Source organism: Phaethon aethereus, assembly GCF_964289735.1.
Source record: "Phaethon aethereus genome assembly, chromosome: Z".
NCBI lineage: Eukaryota > Metazoa > Chordata > Aves > Phaethontiformes > Phaethontidae > Phaethon > Phaethon aethereus.
In genome coordinates, this window is record NC_138577.1 from 23,542,128 (window position 1) to 23,565,453 (window position 23,326).

General features: G+C 39.8%; 1 protein-coding gene across 2 annotated transcripts; it reads right to left on the minus strand.

Moving 5' to 3' along the window:
• Positions 1-704: 704 nt before the first annotated feature.
• DEPDC1B (DEP domain containing 1B) lies at positions 705-20,188 on the minus strand (the record flags this gene model as incomplete). 2 transcript variants are annotated; one of them, XM_082013074.1, is made up of 11 exons in its annotated part: positions 705-866; positions 1,189-1,374; positions 2,052-2,228; positions 3,690-3,856; positions 6,676-6,816; positions 7,245-7,292; positions 8,344-8,474; positions 11,711-11,838; positions 14,059-14,194; positions 19,287-19,552; positions 20,141-20,188. In XM_082013074.1, 11 exons carry the CDS (start codon positions 20,186-20,188, stop codon positions 705-707), a joined length of 1,590 nt encoding a protein of 529 aa, XP_081869200.1. The 2 variants fall into 2 exon arrangements, with proteins under 2 accessions (XP_081869200.1, XP_081869201.1); XM_082013075.1 differs by lacking the exon at positions 1,189-1,374.
• Positions 20,189-23,326: the final 3,138 nt, after the last annotated feature.

Consider the following 23,326-nt stretch of genomic DNA (forward strand, 5'->3'; position numbering starts at 1 on the left):
GCAATATTTAGTAAGAGCACATGGGAAAAAACTTAAAATACTGGGTTGCTTAAAAGAACATCCACACTATAGAAGTTAATGGAATTTCAACAGGAGTTGACTCAAGCTGTAATGCATCAAATGAATCAGAAAATTAAGAATGAGTTTTTACAGTTTTCCAAAATAAATCTTAAATATCGAGAATACCAAGGTGTACAACAACAAAACAAAATCCAGTGTTTCATACTTATTCAAGCATGTACAGCAAATTAACACTTCAAGCTATATGTGAAAAAACACAGCCTAGTTTATACAACAGACTGATTTTTGGGGAAGCAAATGCGATTGACTAGTTACCAAAAATACTTTACACACAATACTTTACACACAAATACATTTAGACCTTGAAATGATGATCAAATTGAACTACAGCAAGTGTACTTTATCATCCATGTACATTAATCACCTTGAGTTTGTTTTGCGGGTTTGGTTTTTTTGTTGTTGTTTTTAAATAACAGACATTTAAAAAAATAATGATTTACAAAAATACTGCTAATGGCTCACATTTCTACCACCTCAATACCTTCCTCTTCTTTTGAGCTTTTCTACCATCTTGGCAGTATTTCCAGTAGTTTTTTGAGTAACTACATGCTGCTCAGCCTCCTTTTGCATAAGATCCATTGATAATATGGTCTGACTCAGTTCGCTGTTGTATGTCAAGCCATTTACATTCGAAAGCTTCTGGTTCTGTGAAATGGTTGAAAAGGCTTTTTTAAGGCCCACATCAGTATTGGTGGTTTCTGTTTATTTTTTTCTGGAAATAGCACCGCTTCAGTTTCAGGGGTAGGAAACCGTACTCTATACACTTCAGGGTAAGATTTCTGAAACTAGAAAAATATATCAATTTAAATGAAGAATTCACTCAAACTTGTAATATTAAAAACTATTAAACTGCAACCTCCACCTCTGGAGCAGGAAAATCATTATTTCTCTAATGGACTTTCTATATGTCTACACAGAAAATTAAGTAATATTTTCTAATATGGCTTGATTCATCACAACACCCCTATTCTAAATGATTAAAATGTTAGAAATACCCAACAGTACCTACTATTTTAAATCTCAATATTTCTTTAGAGGACTACATGTCTAAGACTTAATAAAGATTTTAAAGTTAAAAGTAAAGACTAGGAAGAAGTTTTTATTTACTTGCTTCAGCTGCTTCTTCTTATCTTTCACAGATATTTCTTTATTCATTGCAATTTCTTCCAATAAAGCTTCCAGTGGTTCTTGAGAGCCAGTTGCCCTTTGGTATTCAAATTCATCTGTATTGATTTGGTGACAAAATGATGGAGGAGGAAAAGTTGCATCAGTATCAGCTCCAGCATATTTTATCTAAAGAAAAAGTAAAAAAAGAGCAGTTATATTTTCTACAATGAATTTGTAAAAACTAGCTTAATCAAATTGACCACCTAAACTCATTAAGTAGAGAAGGTAGGAGGTAGGATTTTGGGTTTTTACTCCATATCTCCTGCATTGAGTGAGTTCTAGTACGTAAAAAAACATGACACAAAGGAAGCCTGTTTAACTCTTGGAAAAGGTTAAAAGTTATTATTTCTCTAGAAATTAAAGAAAGAAGAACTAAAAAGCAGCTTTAAACAAAACAAAATATGGTATCAGGTAATGGAAAGAGTTATGAAAAAGCTGAGCAAGTAAGGATAACTCTAAAAGAAAAATCAGGAAATTAATGGAAACACCTTTTAAACTTTCACAGTTTTCCTCATTACCACATGGTAATGAGGAAAAATTCCATGAGCCCACTCCATGGAGAAGATAGTGCTGACAAACAGGAAAACATGTTTTAAAGTTTTTGTCTCTAAACCATCCCAGATCTCTTTACTTCATTTAAATACATAGTTATGGTTGAGTATCAGCAGTCAAAATTAATTAGCTCTTCATAAGCTAGCAGAGACAGAACAAAGTCTTTAAGAACCATTGAACTTCAAAGCAGAAAGGATAAATTCAATCTAGAAACACAGAGACATAGGAGGCTTTTTTCTCTAGATACCTACTTGTACTCTCTGGAGATGTACAACATGTTCCTCTATTGAAGATTTTAAGGTTGAAGGAACACTTAAGATCTCTTGATAATTGTCCATGAGAAAAGATACTAGTTTAGCAGCTAGCAGTTCATCCAAGTCCATTTCATCCTTTGAGCAGAGAATACAACGGGAAAATGCCTGAACCATCTGAGAAAAAAACATCATTTTTATTGTATATTTTTCTGTTTGGGGGTAGAGAATCAGACTGTATTTAAAAAGGGATCTTTTAGAAAAAAAGATTTTTAAAAGCACAATATTTACGTACTTCCAACACATCAATATTAAAAAAAAAAAGTATTGTGTATAGTGAAATTATGAGTAGATTGAAGATGGCTCTTGCCTCATATACATAATCTAACCCTGACTTTAGATTTAGGATGGCTGAATTCCATTTTATTCTCAAGACTTTGTCAAATAGCCGCCTCACATGGCTTTTCCAGTTAAACAGGGCACAAATCTTTGAGATATTTTAAAAATCACATAGGAATTTAATAGAAGTTAAGCACCAGAGGGAAACTGGTGCTTAAATTATCTTTAAATCATCAAACCAAGTTTCAGGTCCAGCTCACTTCATGTGGTCTCATGCTCAAGCATTGAGTTATAAGAGTTTTCCATCTGTGCACCAGTCATTTTTAACATTAAAAGCACTGAAGGCAATCAAGATTTCCTACCATGTACCATAGACTACACTGCTGAATTAAAACTTAGTACAAAATACTTGGACTGTAAAGGATTCACATCTAAAAATAACATTTAGATTATAACATAATTATTTTAATCAAAGACCATTTACAGTAAATTAAATTATAACCTTAGCAGTCAAGAATTTGATTATTTTAATCAAATACTATTCACAGTTAATTAAAAACGTAATTGCTATGGAACAAATTTAGATTTATGAATGCTACTATAGGATTTTTAGGGAGTGGCTCTACAGATGAGTTTTCTGCTGCCCTTCTTGCAAAAGACTTGAAAACTAACCAAAAAAACCACATGTTCTTAGCCAGTCGGAATTGCTAACAGTTATGCCTAATAACTTTGTAATAGCATGCTGTTGCAAACCTCAGCAATAACTCTACAATTAGCCCTACAGCAAGGGCATTAGCAAAAACTAGGCCTTTGTCAAAATCTGATTAAAGTTACTTTCAGAGATATCTGTAGTTTAGCGATTAAAAAAAAATACTGAAATAAACTGGTAAGAATTTTTTTTAAATGGCTGAAACCAGGTAAATCAAAACATTCAGCTACTTATTTCTAACTATGACTGCAACAGGCAGTCTGTTTCTCTCACACTGTCTGCAGTGATAAAGAGCACCCGAGACCTCATCTACTGTATTTTATTTTTTTTCTACTCAATAGTGAAATCAGTGATTATTTCACTTTGAAAGATAACGAAACCTCCAAATTCTGAGGAAATTCTTTATTTGCTCACAACTTACCAAGAAATTCTAATTCATTCAAGTTCAGAGTAGCTTTCCATGTAGCTAGAATAGAAAAACCGTTCTTCAAACAAGTTAACTGTATTTTGTATACACACTTCAGTAAGAATCTCTTCTCTATACTACTCCAAAAGCCTTGTCTAGACTTTTTGCCTTACACTATACGTACCAAGATTCTGGTCCTCACTGATTCAGAAAGAGGTGGCAAATCCTTGTTAAAGCTAATTCTTGCCATCATCCTCACCAAGAGCTGTAGTCTTTTCCGATTTTCTGGTGGCAGCAGGAGACAAGATATCTGAAGAGCCTCTACAGCCTTGCTGTGCTTTTGCAGCAGACCTGGTTTATACAAGATCAGGAGATTAGGCAACATTTCTCAATTATATATTTCCATAACATTTAACATAACATTTCTAAGTCTGTCTCCTCAAATTCCTTTCCTACTCATTCAAGACTGCCTTAGAACTCCACTCCCCAAAGAGTCTAGGAAGGTATCCCTAGAACTGTACACACTTCCCACTGGGCACTTTAAGTATTTATAAGATTTCCTTCTGATGCACTGGGAGATGCTAATAACCATAGCCAACAACTCTAGATATTAGTAGACATGAAAACTATCATGTTTTGGTTCATCCTTTGCTCTCTTATAACCCTCAGCTCTAAACATAACTGAAATGTATGCACAAATGTAGCAACCACATAAAAATTTAAGTCTGGGGCAACCATCAGTGAATCTAAACAAAACATGTGCTTTTACATCAATGACAGCTATGATAATACTGACATGACCTTCACACCTGTAGAAGTTAAAACTGTGCCTAATTCTACTTACAAACTCTTTGAGAATGTGAGTATGGCAGAGAAATTTGAAGACTAGATAAGCACAGTAGAATCTGATAGTGGTTTAAGTACCTATAAAGAGGTCCCATCACCAAAATGTCATCCTCTTTTGGGTTTCTAAAGCTCAGTGCAGGAAGCATCTACTACACATTTGCCTAAATAACACTAGTATCAGAACAAAACAGAAGTCAGGAGCAAAATATCTGCATGACTGAAGTCTAACAGTAATTTCTCTTAAAAAGAGAACAAGGAAGATGAGGGAGATACTTTCTCCCCCCTCCCCAGCATTAGAGGGGAAGGGATCTCTGGAGATTATCTAGACCTCTGTCCCTTCTTAGAGCAGGGCCATCTACAGTAAGATGTCCAGGACTATGTCCACTCAGGTTTTGAATATCTCCAAAGATGGAGATTCCACAGCCTCTCTGGACAACTCTTCCAGTGTTTGACCACCTTCCAAGTAAAAAAGGTATTTCCCTATGTATAAAAGAAGTTTCTTGTATTTCTGTTCATGCCATATCATATTGGATATCACTGTTTGAAGTCTGATTCCCTCTTCTTTACTCCTCCTACATCAGTCTTTTATACACATTAATAAGATCCTCCCTGATCTCCCTTGATCCACCTTCTCCTCTCCAGACTGAACAATCCCTGCTCTCAGCCTCTCCCCATATGACAGATGCTCCAAGCCCTTAATAATTTTGTGGTCCTCCACTGGACTCACTCACTAGTGCTGAGGAAAGGTCTCCCTCAACCTGCTGGCAATATTCTTAATGCAGCTAAGGATGCTGCTAGTCGTCTTTGCCGCAAGGACACACTTCTGGCTCATGGTCACATTAGTGCCCACCATGACTGCCAAGTCCTCACTAAAGGTGCTTTCAAGTCAGTCATCCTCAGCATGCACTAGTGTATGGGGTTATCCCTCCCTAGGAGACGACTTGGCATTTCCCTTTGTTAAACACAATGAGATTCACGTTTGCCCGTTTATCCAGCTTGTCAAGGTCCTCTGCACATTGGTACAACCCTCTGCTGCATTAAGTGCTCTTCCCCATTCTGTACCATCTGCACACTTATTTAGGTCACTTTGTCCTTGTTTAGGATAGATTGTCCCACCATGCAGGTCATTAATGAAGTCTTCATTACTACTGGCCCTGTTATTAGTCCTGGGGTACTCCCTATTGACTGACCCCTGTCTGAACTTTGTGTCACTGATCACAACCCTCTAAGCCCAGCAATTCAAATTCTGGTCTATGTCACTACCCATTTATTTAGCCTGTACTTCCTCAGTTTGCCTATAAGGCCGTGATGGGAGACAGTGCTGAAAACCTTACTACAGTCAACATAAACACCATCCACTGCTGTCCCCTCATCTACCATGCCAGTCAATTCCACACGATATAAAAAGTGGAAGCTGTTTGTTTTTAAAAAAAGACCAGAAATGTGCAGTAGTAAGTAAGGCAGCCAAAACAGACAGTATTCCAAGAAAAGAGTGGTAAAGCATTGTAGTTAATTTCATTTTCAAAGCAAAGCTTTTTCTAATTTCAAAGGAAGATTTAGGAAGCTTTAGCTGAGAAATAATAATTAACCTTAATGAGATTTGTACATAAAGAATCATTATAACCTGTGCAAAGAGCAAGGTTAATTTTACCAAATTGATAAGATATCTGATGATCACTGACACCTTTGTCCTATTTTCTTAGCTATTCTGAAATGTAACCATAAAATGTAATCAAATATTTTCATATTTATTGTCTTTAAATGGGCCAACTATAGCTACAGGATAGGTGAATTTGATATAGTGTGAACCCTTAAAAACTTAATTAATAATTAAACTATTGTTTCTTTAAAGCACTAGATTAGTTAATATCTACTCCAAGTTAAACAATGAAGGATTTAAATTTCCTTTAGATGTCATATTGCCAGGGTTAAAAACAGTTCTTACAGCCCTAATCCTTTTTAATCTAGACTTGAGTCAAGCGATTTCTAAAAGCTTAAAAACTCATATAAGATGCTTAGGCATTTGTAAAAAGGATAAAAATCTGTTAAAATCCATCTGTTAGGCAAGGCAGTGCTAAGCAATGAACAGAGGCCTTTAAAAATTATAAAGGCAAGCATTGGAAGACTTTTGGACTAATGTCAAAAAGACACAAGAATAAAATTGCCTTGTGTTATGAATACATTTAAATATTAAACTGTTTTCTATATAGAATGGACAGGACACATCCTAAAAAAATGAGCTATGATACTATTTTGGTATGGTAAATTAATTCCAAGAAGTTAATTCAGAAGAATAATTTTTTATTACATCCCAAACTACTTACCTAACACACTAACAAAAACATCAAATAAATGAAATGTGAGAAGAGGTTCCTTCATTTGGCCAAAGTAGTCCACTATAGTTTTGAAGACATCTCTTTCAAATCCCGAGTATGTAGGCTGCTTCAAATCTGAGCAGCTGGGCCCTACAAAGTTATTTAAAAAAAAAAAAAGGAGAGAGAAAGTTAATTTGCAGCTACCAACCAGATCACTGTTTTCTAGTCCAGCCAATAAAAATGCAAATCCAAACCAAACCTTAGACCCTTTCTTCAAAATGTAAGTGAAAATGTATTGATCTATTGAATTGATCTATTTCCAATAGGTTTAATGAAAACATATAGTAGAGGAAAAATATTAATAGTCAAACATTTCTATATTTAATTGAAGTAAGCTGCACTGGGAGGAGAACGTGTGCTGGAAGATATTTTCCAACTTTGTTCAAAGCAATAATCAGAAAAAACATTGACTCTGAATATAAATGTGATTTGATGAAGCAGTAAAGGCACAGTCAGTTCAATTGATTTTCACAGGGGTAGGTTATTTGGGTTTCTTTTCCCCTTCTGAATTTACTTACAATTTGCTAGACATTTCATTGCTGATAATATCCAGTGAGGTAGTTCCTCTGCATAGGAGAGAAACAGACAGAAGTTAAAAGAAAAACAAAATGGAGTAAAATATTAAACTGTAAGATAAAAACAAAGCTAAAAACTCTTTAAGAAGCTCCTCCTATACGGTAGGTCGACTGATTGCAAAGGCAGGCTATACCTTTGTGTAGGTTCTAGCTTGAATTACATCTCTACTTTAGTGCCTCCAGTACTCAATATCGATCAGTTACACCTACTGCTCTTATAACTCAATCAGCAAAATGGATCATATTGCAAATTCTAAAGCTGCCCTGCAAAAATCAGCCAAACTAGTTCAAGCTACACCTTCACTAGTGTATTACAGTGAGGTGTTTACTTTGCACTGAAGATGATGAAAAGCGCTCACACATTCAGTTCTGTCATTTCTACAAGGTGAAAAGCGGTATCTTGAGGTGCTCCAATTGTCTTTAAAACGAACATTTGATTTCATTCACAAACCAAACCAGGTTACAATCTCATATTTCACTTCTCTACAAATCTTGTGGAAAACATGGTGGCAATAATATTGAAAGTGATATATCACAGCAGCAAAGATGCTTTGCTTTCTCCTTGATATGCAAAGCAGTTTTAAATGCAGTACTAGTTTCAAAACACATTGACTGAAAACTCAAAACTGAGAAATTTTAAGCATCTCTCAGTGTACATTTTGAGTCTTTCCCAATTTTTCATACACATTTCCCTCGTGTAGACACTCCAGTTCAGGCAGTTAAGGGCTGGTCTGACAAAGCCAGCTTGAAGTGAATAATATCCCTATCTTTATAAATGAAAAGTTGCTGCTATTTCACCTTCATCTTTGAACCCTGTTAAAGCAAGAATATGTTTAAGAGAGTAAATATGGAAGAATAGACACTGAGTCCTACTATTGGGATGGCAGAGGACAACAGTGGCATACTTTGTAAAAACTCTAATATAGATGTGGTCATACAAGTATAAGGATGCTACATGTTAGTATAGATTAGAACTAATACTTTTTTTATACTAGTAAACTACAATATCAAAAAATTAAATTAAAACTTCTAAAATACTCACTTGATTTGTCTTCTAAAGTGACAATGCCTTGCTTATTGACATTGTACACATTTTGGACTATATGCTTTGAATTCACAAGTTTTGCGTCTAACACTTCATCCAGAGAATCCAAACCCAAGACCTTCTGTAACCTGTAAAAACACATAAACCCATAGTTCATACATCATCTAATGTGAAAAAGGTAAACGCAGTATTAGGATAGGTACGATTCTGAAAGAGACCTCTCTATTTCATGGAATTGGAGAATATATCATGAGGGACGGGATTCATAAGGATTATCGAGTCCAACTCTCTGCTCCTTGCAGGACATCTTAAAACTAAATTATATGACTAAAAGCATCATCCAGATGATTCCTGAACTCTGACAGGCTTGGTGCTGTGACCACTTCCCGGGGAGCCTGTTCCTGTCTCCTCCACTGCCCTCCATGAGGAAGCTGTAGGCTGCAATGAGATGACCCCTCAGCCTTCTCTTCTCCAAGCTGAACAAACCAAATGTCTTCAGCTGCTCCTCCTAAGTCTTGCCCTCAAGACCTTTCATCATCTTGGTTGCCCTCCTCTGGACACACCCTAATAGTTTAATGTCCTTCTTACACCGAGGTGCCCAAAACTGCACACAGTACTTAAGGTGGAGTCACAGCCATGGGGTGTAGAGTGGGACAATCCTCTCCCTCTACCAGTCGGTTATGCTGTGCTTGATGTACCCCAGGACATGGTTGGCCCTTTTGGCTGCCAGAGTACACTGTTGACTCAATCCAAGATGGCCCGAGATGTCTTTCTGCAGGCCTGTTCTCCAGCCTCTCGTCCCCCAGTTTGTACATGTAACCAGGGTTACCCCATCCCAGGTGCAGAATCTCGCACTTCCTCTTGTTAAATTTCATATGGTTGGTGATTGCCCAGCTGTCTAGTCTATCCAGATCTCTCTGTAAGGCCTTGCTACATTCAAGTGAGTCCACAGCTCCTCTTAGTTTAGTACCAGCAGCAAAACTACTTAATGTACATTCAATACCTGCTTACAGATCATATATAAAAACATTAAAGAGCACTGGCCCTAAAACTGAGCCCTGTGGAATCCCACTGGTGACCGGCTGCCAGCCTGATGTAACCCTGTTTACCATCCCTCTTTAAGCCCAGCCTGTCACTCAATTGCTCAGCCAACATATTATGGACTTGTCTAGTTGTGTGCTGGACATTCTGTCCAGCAGGATATCATGAGAGGCAGTACCAAAAGTTTTACCGCAATCCAAAACCACCACATCTACAGGCTTTCCTTGGTCAACTAGGTGGGAGATCTCGTCATAAAAGGAAATAAGTTGGTTAAGCAGGACTTTCCCTTCATGAACCTGTGCTGGCTATGACCAATGACTGCATTCTCAAGTGTTTTTCAGTAACTCCCAGAATAACTTTCTCCATAATTTTACCAGGTACTGAAGCAAGACTGACAGGCCCGTTATTACCAGGGTCTTCCTTTTTACCCTTCTTCAAAACTGGGACAACATTTGCCAGCTTGCAGTCAACTGGGACTTCTCCAGACTCCTAAGACCACTGAAAAATTATGGAGAAGGTCCCATGATGACATTGGCCAGCTCCATCAGTAACCTAGGATGACTCCTATTGGACCCCATAGATTTATGCACATCCAGCTGGAGTAGCAACTCTCAAACAAGTTCAGAGTCAGCTGGGAGTTTATCATCCCCCCAGTCACAGTCTTCCAACACAAGACTGGGAAGTTAAAATCTCCCATAAGGACAAGGGCAGCTGATCTAGAGATATCCCTTAATTCCTCATAGAAAAATTCTTCAGTGTCATTGTTCTATATGGATGGTCAAGAGTAGACTCCCACAACATCCACTTTACTTGCTCTCCCCTTCATCCTTACCTAAAGGATCTCAAGCATATCATCACCAATTGTAAACACTATACAGTCCAATCTCTCCCTTGGTTGCCCATACAGCGCCACCCCCTTGCCTTGCCTACTCCTCCTGAAGAGCCTATAACTCTCCATCATGGCACACCAGTCACAGGACTCCTCCCACCAGGTTTCATTTATACCAGCAGTGTTGTAGCTCTGGGACTGGGCCAAAGCGTCTAGGTCCTCCTCTTTATTCCTCATGTTGCAAGCATTATTATAGAGACAATTCAAATGTGCTCCAGTGTAATCAGTACACTGTGGAGCAGACTGAAGGACCTCGCTAGCACACCATCTTTCAAACACTGGCATACTGCCCCCAGGCTTCTCTCTAGTGAGCCTGATTTTATGCATTTTCCCCTTCAAATCTAGTTTAAAGCTGTTTCAACAAGCCCTGCTAACTCCTGCTCAAAGATCCTTTTCCCCCTTTGAGGCAGTTGTACCTTGTCTGTCACCAGCAGGCCTGGTGTCATGTAGACCAACCCATCATCAAAAAACCCAAAATTCTGCTGGTAACTCTAGTCTTGGAGCCAGGTATTGATCTGCCGGGTCTTCCTGTTTCTTTCCTTACCATTCCCTGTAACTGGAAGAATAGAGAACACTACTTGTGGGTCTAGTCTGCATACTGGGCCTTCTGTTCCCCTCAGAAGAGGGTCTTATATGACAATGACCTGTCTTTTTTTCTCTATGGAAGCAGTTTCTGGTGGAAAAGGACCTGGGGGTGCTGGTTGACAGCCAGCTGAATATGAGCTGGAGGTGTGCCCAGGTGGCCAAGAAGGCCAACAGCGTCCTGGCCTGTATCAGAAATAGTGTGGCCAGCAAGAGTAGTGAAGTGATTGTACCCCTGTGCTCAGCACTGGTGAGGCCGCACCTTGAATCCTGTGTTCAGTTTTGGGCCCCTCATTACAAGAAAGACATTGAGTTGCTGGAGCGTGTCCAAAGAAGGACAATAAAGCTGGTGAGGGGTCTGGAGCACAAGTCTTATGAAGAACAGCTGAGGGAACTGGAGTTGTTTAGTCTGGAGAAGAGGAGGCTGAAGGGAGACCTTATCCCTCTCTACAACTTCCTGAAAAGGGGTTGTGGTGAGGTGGGTGTTGGTCTCTTCTCCCAAGTAACTAGCGATAGGACGAAAGGAAATGGCCTCAAGTTGCCCCAGGGGAGGTTCAGCTTGGATATTAGGAAAAATTTCTTCACCAAGAGAGTGGTCAAGCATTGGAACAGGCTGCCCAGGGAGGGAAGTATACACCATCTCTGGAAGTATTCAAAAAACGTGTGGATGTGACGCTTTGGGACATGGCTTAGGAGGCATGGTAGCATTGGGTTGATGGTTGGACTTGATGATCTTGAAGGTCCTTAATGATTCTGTGATTCTGTGTGATTCTGTGAAAGGTGAGTGTGTAAAGTTACAAGCATTACTACACAGTTTTACTCTAATAGCGAATGACTCACAAATATACTGACCGTGACAAAGTCATGGATTTCCATATCTCTTCTATATTTGTTTGCGTTAGCTCTCTGCGGAACACAAGTTTGCATGCTGGTACTTCCCCTATAGCTATACTGTGGCGCTTGTACCACATCTCAGAGTTCTGAAATCAGAAAAAGTCCTCCTCATTAACTAGTGATTTTTCAAGTATTAAACAGTATCATACATTTATAGTACAGCATGCACCCTATTAAAAGTATTTTAAATATTCCTAAATTCTAGTAAAGTCTCCAGGATACAAGTGAGTATTTAGGTTTCACAGACATGCAGCATCTTTTCTCAGTACAAAGCTGAAAAATTATGTGTGTCAGAGTAGCCATTAAAATTCAGGAGTCAATGGCCTCTAGTCCTGTGTTCAGATTCTCTCCATGATTAAAATCAGTTCAATTCACTTGTTTTCAACTTCCACTTTAAGATTAAACATCTGCATATGAAAAATTATTGGAGAATTATTAGATATCAAAGACTGATGTTCATCGTTGTTCAGCATATATTGGTCATAACTAAACATTAAGTTAATTAGCAGGTTCTATACATGACAAAAGTAAAAACAAATAGCTACAGCTGAAGATATCCATCATATCTAGGCCACCATTATAACAGAATAAAGTAAAACAGAAAATGCAAGAGACTACTATCCTTTATTCAACCTTCACAGATTGCCACCAATGTGTCGAACAGTGGGCATACAATACAGTGTGTGTCAGCAATTTACTTTTCAAGGCAAAACTCCTAATCATCCCCAGTTCTTTGATTTACATCACAGAGCAGTCCTAAAATACATAAACAGTATTCCTTGTGATCACAACCAAACTACAAAACGCACTCTAGGAATGCACTTAATTAGTCCAGCACTAATTGTCTGTCATTCCATGACACTAGACTAGAGCTAGTCTGAAACAAATAGCACCATCTGAAATTAATATCTGGTCTTCCACATCAGCATTTCACTACAAAAACCCATGCCCATCAATCCACACACAGCCAATAAGTGCTCTGATTAATGCTGGAGCAATTTAAGGTGCCACCACTTTCAGCTGCCTGTCTACTTTACCCTTCCAGTGGAAGCTACGCTTTTATAGAAAAGAGCCAGAAGCAGCTTATTCCTTTGCTTCAGTTACTTCAACTTACAGTCCACTGTATTAATCAAAACTGCCAATGAAAAAGATTTTGAGCTATGCCAGACTGTATGGTGCTGCTTACGAGTCAGATGTATATAGGGGCAGTGTCTTGCTAACTCTTATCAGGCCAGGATGGTTGGATGGAAATTTAGAGCAGATGGTTGGAAACTGTAACATATTAAAACTGCAGCAGATACTTGCTCAGTAACTAAAATACTCTGTTCTCTTTGGCACTATCTTTTCTTTCTTCCATCTTAATCTGCTACCTACTATTAAGTTCTAAGGACAATGTTTTTTCCTCTTCAGAAGCCTGCCGTACATGAAAGGTGCACTCAATCTGCACATAAGTAATTAGATTACAAATACAGAACAACCATTCATTCAGGATCTCTAGATGTCCAGCAAAATGGTAGGAGCTGCTTTTCCAATCAGCCTATTGATCACCAAGAAATCCAAAGCTAGTGTCCTGCACTGCATTTAATAAAAATGCCAAAATTGTCAAAGAAGTCCCAAGAGTTCACAGAATATGAGAACACTCACATACAAGATAACTGGAGGAAGGGTTTAAAATACACATAACTGCAGAAGCCTAGGCTTTTAAGACATCCAGGTGGCAAGAGTTGATACAGTTTTGGTTTACCAATAAAAGCAACAGTTTTTTCAATAACTTTACAAAGGCTGGATCAATCCAGCTAAGTGTGGGGTTGGATGATGCTCCAAGCTCACAAAGGGTAACAATGAAAGCAGGACCACTTCTCCTTAGCCACAACATATTCCTTATGAAATGGAATCACTAACAACCACAGAGCAGCTAGGAAGGGAGTAGTACCATATATATTCTGCTACATGAAGTGTCTGAATAAGTGTTACACTGTAAGTGACAGTAAAACAACTAGTTTGTCTTGTAGTATAATAAATGCCCTACTGGAATATGAACAAACTGGAATGCAAGTATACTGGCAAATACAGCCATGGTGAACTCAGGATGCTCAGGACATCATAATCTGTAGTGGAAAGAACACTCAAAGTCAACATCCCCAGCAAATCATTAAGAACATCTTTACCTAACGTAAGTTTAAAATAGAAGTATTTTGCATTTAATTTTATAACCAGATATTTTGTGTCACAACAAAGAGATCATTAGTTCAGTTTTGTTTTACAAACATGCTTACATCTGGGGAAATGAAAGCTGGATATCTTACCATTGTGAGCGATTTCACTGGGATGTGCTCTTGGGAAGTGCCAGCCTTCGGTTCATCCCAGTCTGGAAATTTAATGACTTCCTTTCCACATGAGAGTTTCTTTGGATATGGCTTCAGTGGCGAGGAAGGAGGAAATCTACAATTAGAGAATATTTTAAAGCCCTGAATTCCAACCTATTCCATATTTACCAATGCAAAAATACAACAAATGCCTTGGACATTCACAGTGCGACTTAGTTGCCTGAAGATTGGTATTGAGTGACAAGTAAAACACACTAAGGTGTCTTTTTTGGCCTACATCTGCTACTCCAGAACAGTTCAGGTCCTTTGTACCTTCCATGACACAGCTGAAGCTTGGGTGAACGTCTGATATCCCAGAGCACCTCAAATACCAACAGCTGCCTATGCATTGACAACTGACTCAGGTCTTCACTAGAAGACGTTGATTCTGCTGAGAAAGCTGTGGGTAGATTTTCCCAATGTTAAGTGCACTGCTAGCATGCGTCTCCTAAAGCAAAGCTACCTAAGTCACATGACTAACACTTGGATTTAATTAGTGCACGTGCAAGCATCCACACACAGTTTTGTCCACATTACCATGTTCTTCTGTGCTTACATGCTTTCTATGCGAAGTTCATATCCTGCAGTTCTTTTCTGGAGTCTTTTTCCAGCTGTTTGTACAGGAAAATTACTCACTTTTTAAGGCATTACAAGAAGTGTCCTGAAGAAATTAGCAGAAATAAACCCTAAGCTAGCCCTTGCAGAAAACAAGGAAAATAAACTGTCCCAGATCACATTCAGCTCAGCCACATCTCCAGCTTCACCAGAATTAAATTGTTGCTAAACGTAGGTCAAAGCATATACCAAGGAGTTAACAGCAGCACATCAGAAAGACAAATCAGTTCAATGGCAACATATCACCAGACGAGCCCAGATCAGATCTTTTTTACCTGCACTCCTAGGTTTTAGACATTGCGATTCCTGATGCTTCAAGAAATTGCTTCAGTCTCACTCACTCTTTTAATAAGAATGTAAGGGAGCGTTATGTCTGTGACCATGCAACAAGAGCTTGTACACTGCTGGATAGCGTGCATCTACCAGAAAGATTCTCATGCTCAAGAAATCCTCAAGTTTTCTCTAAAATTTCACCCCATCTTCTCAAGGCAGTTCAAGCATTTAGTTTTTAAATTAGTTTTGTATTGCAGTTTTGTTAGTCCAGTAGTGTTATACTGCATGGGTTAAACACGTTATGGTTTTGACCACACACACTGAGCCCATTTGGTATATTCCAAAATGCTCTTCAACAGAATCCCTGCAACGCAGGGAGATATCACTTCCTTCGGACAAACCCTGAAGAGAAGTAATAAGCACCACGCATTACTTATTCTGCCTTTTAAAAGTAACCCAGATTACATTGCAGATGTTGAGCATTCTTAACTATTTTTATTTGTTAAGTAACTATTTGTTACTTCTTAGAGTTTAATGTTATAATATCTGCAGCCTTTTTTTCGCCTTTGCCTTGCAGTATTCACAACGGTTCCCTGTTTCCCCCGCAGTTTCTCACAATTTTTAGCTTTATGTCATTTGCTGCCCTGATTCTCAACCAACCAGTAAAGGAATGAGTTCTTAAAGGCAGAAAAAAAGAGGTGCATTCCCCTTTTTCAGGTAACATTACAGCAAGATCTAAATAGATCCAAGTTTATGGATGAACAGTGAAAAACCTCTGATTTTATGATGAACAGAATCATGTTACTCAAAGCTAGCGACTGAGGAGCATTTCAAGGCTGACATGTCAAGATTAGCATGGTTTACAGCCAGCAACACTAGTTTTAGGAGTTTATACAAGGAGGAAATGGAGATACCTGTTTGTGTCTGGGGCAATGGATAGAGAACAGGGTCAATTAACATTGGTCTGGGGCAATGGATAGAGAACAGGGTCAATTAACATTGGTATCAGTGGTATAGCAAGTACCACAGCTGAATTCCCAGAAGTTTACTAGCAATGCAAGAGTACTAACCCTTTTGGTTTTAGTACAATTGCTTAGATTCCAAAAAAATAGTAAAACCTGACAACTTCCAAAACTGTAACTTCTTGTTTGTTATTGCAGACTACACTGAGCCAGTAAGTCAGAACATGTAGACAGATAATCTTTGTTATTTTTAGAAGCCACACTAGTTGTCACCTTCACATGTAATAATTTCCCAATACTCTCAGGCAAATCAACATGTGGCAACATCTCTTGCATACTCTGTGGAGCGAACAAGAGCAGACAACTACACTCACACGCAAAGTTAATGAATGACAACTGTGCACTGCAGTGTAGAGTTACAGTAAATTGACACAGGAATGTATAGAAAAATGTGTGAAGTGTATCCAGGTTTCCAGAGTAAGCCTTGTCAGTGGAATTAAAAGCGCTTGTACTGCTACCCATATTAACACGGTGAGAAAAGTATTTGCAAAGTAACGTTAGGAAAGTCCACCAGAGGGAGCTACTAGGATAGTAAATACATGAATGAAGGTGGGCCGAAAAGCAGTTGTTTGCTCCCTAAGTAGGAGAAAAGCATAAAGCCAAACACCAAAACCATGAGTAACATACATAGTTTATTAACGTGCCAAGCCCAGTGGGAAAAAGCTGGCTGCAATTCAAGACACATGAAAGGTATGCAGTTTTAGTAAAAAAACCCTGTTCAATTAGTAACTTTGTTATCTTTAGAATGGGAAGTGGAGAAAGAACATCATTAAGATAGCTATAACAAAAGAGCTATCTTGTCCAATAGCAGATCATTAGGCAGAGCACATAGAAAATGAAAAGCACAGAAGTATTTCACCCAAACAACTTCCACAGCCTGCAGCTTCCCACAGCCTGCAGCTCATTAAAGTCGTGGCTGAAAATACAAAGGAGAAAAGAACAAAATAATTTGAATGTGTCACAATGCCAATGCAAAACAAACCCAAACCACAACCACACAAACACAACAAACCCAAACCAAAGAGATATAGCAAAACACCAATTGTTACCAAAACCCATATTTAATCTTTTGACAGAGTCAATGCCCAGAAAGAAAGGAGGCAAAGTACTTAACACCTATGGCACCAACAAATTAAAAAAAAACAAAAACATGCTGTTAGTGCTGTCCTAAGAAGAACAGACAGAGCAGGACTGGGCTAAGAACATACAGAACCAATAACACACCTACCACTATGTGCCGTACCAGCACCTAAACTGCATTTATAACTCTGTTTAAAGAAGTAAAAAAACCCACTCCACACCACTCATTTTCATTTAACCTTCTTCAGTCCAAAGTCAAGACATAAGATCCTCTGCAGCTCTTGTCTTCCATGCCTGTTTTGCAACCTGCACTAATCAATAGCTAGGCAAGCTATCACAATACCTTGCCCTTCTATAGCAGCTATAAGCAGATGGCCAGAGAAGAATTTAAGAACAGGACAAGCATAGATAATACTTCCTCAGCATCCTTTCCCAGCTTTCATTCATGTTTGGCTCACAGACTGTGGAGCCTTACATTGTTTTGAAATACTTAGCAACAGACTTTCTTGAGTGAGCTTCTCAAAATATCTTCAGATACAGGCCCTTTGAATTTGAGTTCCAAATTCCAAAATTTAACATTTTCCTTGATTAACTGTTACATGGAATTTACCTTTATGGGGCTAAGTTTAGAGAGAACATTCATTTTTTTATTCCCCACAAATTTTTAAAAATTTCTTCCATTAAAGTTGACTAAAATTGGTTTGAATATTTAACTTATTTGGCAAGGAGGCTGTAGCATTCAATGTTGTTTCCTTCAGAAGGCATGCTAAAACCCAGCTACCACTTTTACTGAAAGATGTCATGCAGTATCATAAAGAGCAAGTTGAATTGGTGCTAATTTGCTAGTGGAATTAAAACCAAATCTGATCCAATCTTATTGCAAATCAACCAAGCTGCAGTGGAACAAGTTTAACATAAACCACGGTCCTTTTATGAGAAAGTATCTTGACACAAGTTTGTTTATGACAACGTAAAAGAATTACATCATACATACACCTTAAATTATTCCAAGTTAATAAAATTAGGAGAGTAATGAACAACTCTCTATGGACTTATACCAGAGGTGTACAGATTAGACAGGAAAAAGCTTAGGCACACTCTACAAACTAGTTAAGATCATAGAGCAAAATGAAAAATTTACTTCATTCACATCAAGTGGAAATTCAGTATTACATAAATTTTCCAAAGACAATTTAAGAAGTCATCACACCACAAACATCCACATAAGATTTCTTTAAGTATATAATAATAGATATAATAAGTAGAAACATAGCTTTATCACTGACCTATTTCTCCTATTGCTCTGCATGAAGATAGCTCCCGTTTCCTCAAAAGAAGACTCACCATGATGTAAGTTACAAACCCATACTTAAGGTAATGGTCATTTTTACACTATTTTTTCACTGAACAGGACACTAAAAGATGGTACAAATTCAGAACCTGCAACTTCTGGACACCCAAAAGTTCACTGAGGCCACAAGAGGTCAAAGAACCCACTCCAGTAGTGCTAAGCTTTCATTACAAAGAAAATTCTTTTCCTCTGTTAATATGCCACCAGTTGGGAGGCCAAACAGGGATAAGTTAGCAAGCATCCTTGAGGATGCATGAATAAAACTTTATCTCTTAAGACTATTTCAATCTACAACCCAAGAAGTACAGAAAAAGGTTAAGTCATGAACAACTTTTAAATTCAGAAGGCCTTTCTCTTCTCTCAGGAGTAGAAGTAGCATCCAAAATAGTCAGGGGGTTGGGGGAAAGGGAGGACGACTAGAGTTGAACGCTCAGTGGCATCCTCACTTCCATCAATGTTTTCCTGATATACGCACTCTTCCAAGGCAGAAAAACCGAATCTCTACCAGTGGCAAACAGAACTCGCTACCTTGTAAAAACTGCAGAAGTTTTTGCTAGTATTCATAGAATGGAATTGAGTAAAAGTGCCCTTCAAAAATATTTAAAAACAAACAAAAACAAACCACCCAAACCCCAAACCAAGCCAAACATTAAATCATAACAGTTGCCTATCACTAAAGAAAATAAAGTCTATGAAAGGAATGGGGGAAGACACATTAACACCTTTTCCAAGGCATTTTACAAAAACATTTGTGAGACCAATGTGCAAGAATTATTACTCCCTTTTTCCAAACACCAAAATTTTTCAGTCAACCTATATAAATTTACCTATATAAATGCCCATCATCTTGAAAGTCTTCTTTGCCCCATCTTCCTTTAATATCTTCAATAACATGGTTTTTCAGGAATTTTTTGAGCAGCTTAACTGTTTGATTGCGAGTCACTTCTGGGCCAAAGTTTTGATTTGAGCCAAGCAGTTCATGCAAACAGTCCACTGCCTCCGAGGCTTTGAAGCAGCGCTCGTAGCTTTTGAAGCGACACCGATGCTTCCGTAAAGGCATCCCAGCACGAAAAAGTTCTATTATCTCGTTCCACTAGGGAAGAGGAACAAAGCAAACCGTTACGGGCGCTCTCCTAGAAGCATTTTAGTTGTACAAAACCAGATCAGAATGTAGCCAGATCTGACCGCCAAACTACATGCTTTCCTGATCATCTGCGTATACAAGCACACTGAAACCTAAAACTTTGATTTAAGTAGCCGAGATCTGAAAACAAACAGCAGATTTAGGAAGCGGAAAGATCTAGAGGCCCATACTACCTACGGCTCTACGGATACAGTTTTAACCTCTCCCTGGCTTTTAACTTGACAAAAGGCTGGACTACAGCTCTGCTCCAGTCACGCGGAGCGCACAGCTCCCCCCACCCCACGCAGATTCGGCGTGGGGAGCATCAACACCCGGCCGGCTGCCTGGGAAAGGCCCAGGGCCCGCCCGGGCTGACGGCGCTCGACCCTCAGGCCGCCGAGACCCGGCCAGCCGTGCAGGCCCAGGCAGCCAGACTGCCTCAAGGTAGCCGGCCGGTACCCAGGAGACTGTAGAGAGTAGCCGCCAGACAAGGCGAGGCGAAGCTACACAAGGGACAAAGGCGAGGACGGGAACCCCAGCCCGGGGAGGGGCACTCACCAGCCGGGTGGCGCGGTAGGGCCCGGGCCCGACGAGCCTGGGCTCCATGGGCGCGGCCGATCCTCGGCGTCTCCACGGAAACCAGCAACCACACGCGCCGCGCCCGCCGACCGTTTGAATCCGGGCCCGAGAGGCGCCGCCTTCACCTATTGGGTGCTGGCGGCCGCACGTGACAGGTCCGTGCCGCCCCTGATTGGCGGGGATACCCGTTGGCCCGCCCCGTCCTCGCGGCAGGCCGTGCGAAGGGCCCGCCCCGCCGCCGCTGCGCCCCACCCCCCCGGCGAGGCGGGGAGCGGGGACTCCGGTGCCCTCCAGTTCGCACCCTGGGCTCTCCCCCCTCTCCGCCCTATCCCGGGCTCGGGTACGTCCGCCACATGGGCGGTCCCGCTGACAGGTTTCCACGCGTGCCCACGCTCTTCGGTCGAAGGGCGGGCCGTGGGACCAAAGGCCGTGTCGGGGGCCCGAAAACAAGGCCGCGGGGTGGGACTGGGCACGGGAGGATCACCGGAGGCAACAGGCCTCACGGGCAGGCAGAGGGGCCTGCGTCAGTGGGGCGTTTTGGCATCCCGGGAGATGCCATGACTTACGTACTGATACGCATGACTTAAGTACTTAAACGAACATTAACTACGTGTTGTTGTTTGTACTTCCTCCGTCAGTAAGCGGTTCAGGACAGGGGCCCAGGCTTAGAAAACAGTCAAACCAGATCAATGAAGTATTGTCACAGCCTTTTCATTAATTTACAAAAAAAACAAGACAAAAAAAAAAAGAAAAACATCCCCAGTTTCAGGACTCAGTTTCTTACAAGAGGAGCAGCAAGTAACAGTAGTGTTTCTCAGCCACCAAATCCAAGGAAGACAGAATTTCAACCCAGTTCCCCCCATTATCAGTAAACATGCACTGTAACATTAAAGATTTTGCTGACTGTTGCACTCCGCTTTCTGGCATAACTCAAATGTACAATAGACTTCAGCGTGTAAGATGCATAATTTTTTGGTAGGAAAAAAATAGCTGTCCAGATCCAAACTGTGTGATTCTCGCAGGCTGAAACCTTGTGCGTATGAGGACAGGGTTGAAGAACTTTATATTAGCATAGTTACGCTATATGCAACCTCTTGGGACATGTCCATACAACTTGCTGAAACAATGCATTCTCTCTCTCCAGGTGCTTCATAACTTACAGAAAACTAGACCAAGAAATTATGTAGCAAGAATCTGAAATGGCGCTTGCTGACAGCCCACTGAATGATTAGCATCTCCAGCTTCTGCTCCTGTTTATTAATTCTTAATCTTGAACAACTGACTCTGGAGGCAGTTGGCTACTGTACAGCTGCCAGACTTGGAAGTTTTTCCTGGCTCCTTTCTGTTCAGCACCTGTCCCTGTGCAGAGCTGCTTCGTTTTGACAGTGAAGACTCTCGGCTCCTACTTATGCCCATGCGATTCTGAAGAATCAGTTGCAGATCTAGGTCCCAAACCAACAAACAATCTCTGGCCCCTCACACCCAGCTGCAGTACTGGAGGGAGGGGGAAATAATTGCAAAATCTGAGACCAGAACTAGGACTTCCCCCACCAGCTCAGGAGTCAGCTGCAAGACTGGAGTAACATGTACTTCCCTCCTGAAGAAGCAGAGGGTAGCATCATCCAGCTCACACTACAGACTAGCTATTACAGCCTTTCCCAAAATGACCTGCATTCCCCAAACATGTTTGAACCCACAGGCTCAAAAAGGCCTAAATGAACCGAATTATCCCACTTTCTTCATCCGTAGTTAGATGATAAATTATTATCTAAAAAAAATAGGCACCATTCAAGGTTTAAAAATAAATCAGAGGCATTTTTTGAAAAAACAGGGATAGGTCTCTGTCCTTAGGAGACGACACCCTGCTGTGGAACCCAAGGGCATACATACAGGCTGGAGGCTGACAGTATTTGAGATAAGTCAGTGATTGCATTTCCCATGGAAAATATGCGTGGCCCCTGATCAGCACCCCAGCTGTCTTGGATTCTGTGCTAATGCACCTCTCTGCATGCGCTGCCAGGGAACCAAACCTCAGCATGGAGGATGCTAGGATCAAGCATCTAAGATTCAGGGGTCACAACATACATCTCAAGCTATCAAAAGCCTTTCTCAAGCTATCGAAATCCTAAGGGAAAGATAATTTTTTTTAATTTGTTTTATAGAGACAACTTGTATGTAATGTCATAAGAAATCTTTTGCAACTCATGTCCAAGATGTTTAAATTCTTTTAGCATTGACAATACATTATGTCAGTATTCCCATAAAAGTATTTGGGTAACAAAACTTACATTCTTGGAGTTGTACAACAGGGAGGCAATTAAAACCTGCCCCAAGGTTTTGTGTATTTGAAAATCTCACAGATCAGATTAAGCACAAAGCAAGTATCACAAGCTTCTATTAGCAGGAACATAATAGAAAACACTACTTTTAAAGGTAGCATTAAGTTAAACACCTTTAACTCCTCATTCCTAGGTCTCCTGCATGCACCAGTTCCTTAATAAACTCATACAGTACAAATGCAACTTGCATACAAATTGCTAGGTCCTTTGATTTCTATACATGTGTGACCCTAACAATCTGCCTAACCATGGAAAACAACATACTGGTTAATTCTACATGGACTGGAGTCATGCGTGGTCACCACAGCCTGCCCCACTCTCAGTAGCTTAAAGAATGGCACATATCTTTCTGCCTAGTTCCGGACAAGGTAACTTGGTGCTATTAAAGGAGAAACTTTAGTCCTGTGTTATTGAAAACAAACAATAATAATTAGGAAAAAAACAACAGAAGATCTTTCTAGGCATGTACTTCAACAGATAACAGAAATGGAAGAAAATAGAGCACAGTACAATCATGGTAGGTGACATTTAGGCTTCAATTTTTTTAAACTTATTTGAGGATGAAGATGTTGGCTATTGAATTCCCCACCCCCCTCAAACAGCCTAGGCTACCAATATCAAAATATATCCATAGATACATTGAATAATAAGTCTGTTAGGCTACTTTGGTGAACAAATCAGTAAGATATTTTGATCATTATGCTACAGAACAGTTCAGATAATCCCCAAATTAGTAGGTTTCTGACATTTAAAATAATGTTTGAGTAAAACATGAAATGAATTAAGTTATCTTAGTAAAAGACAGTATATCGAAAAATCTATGATC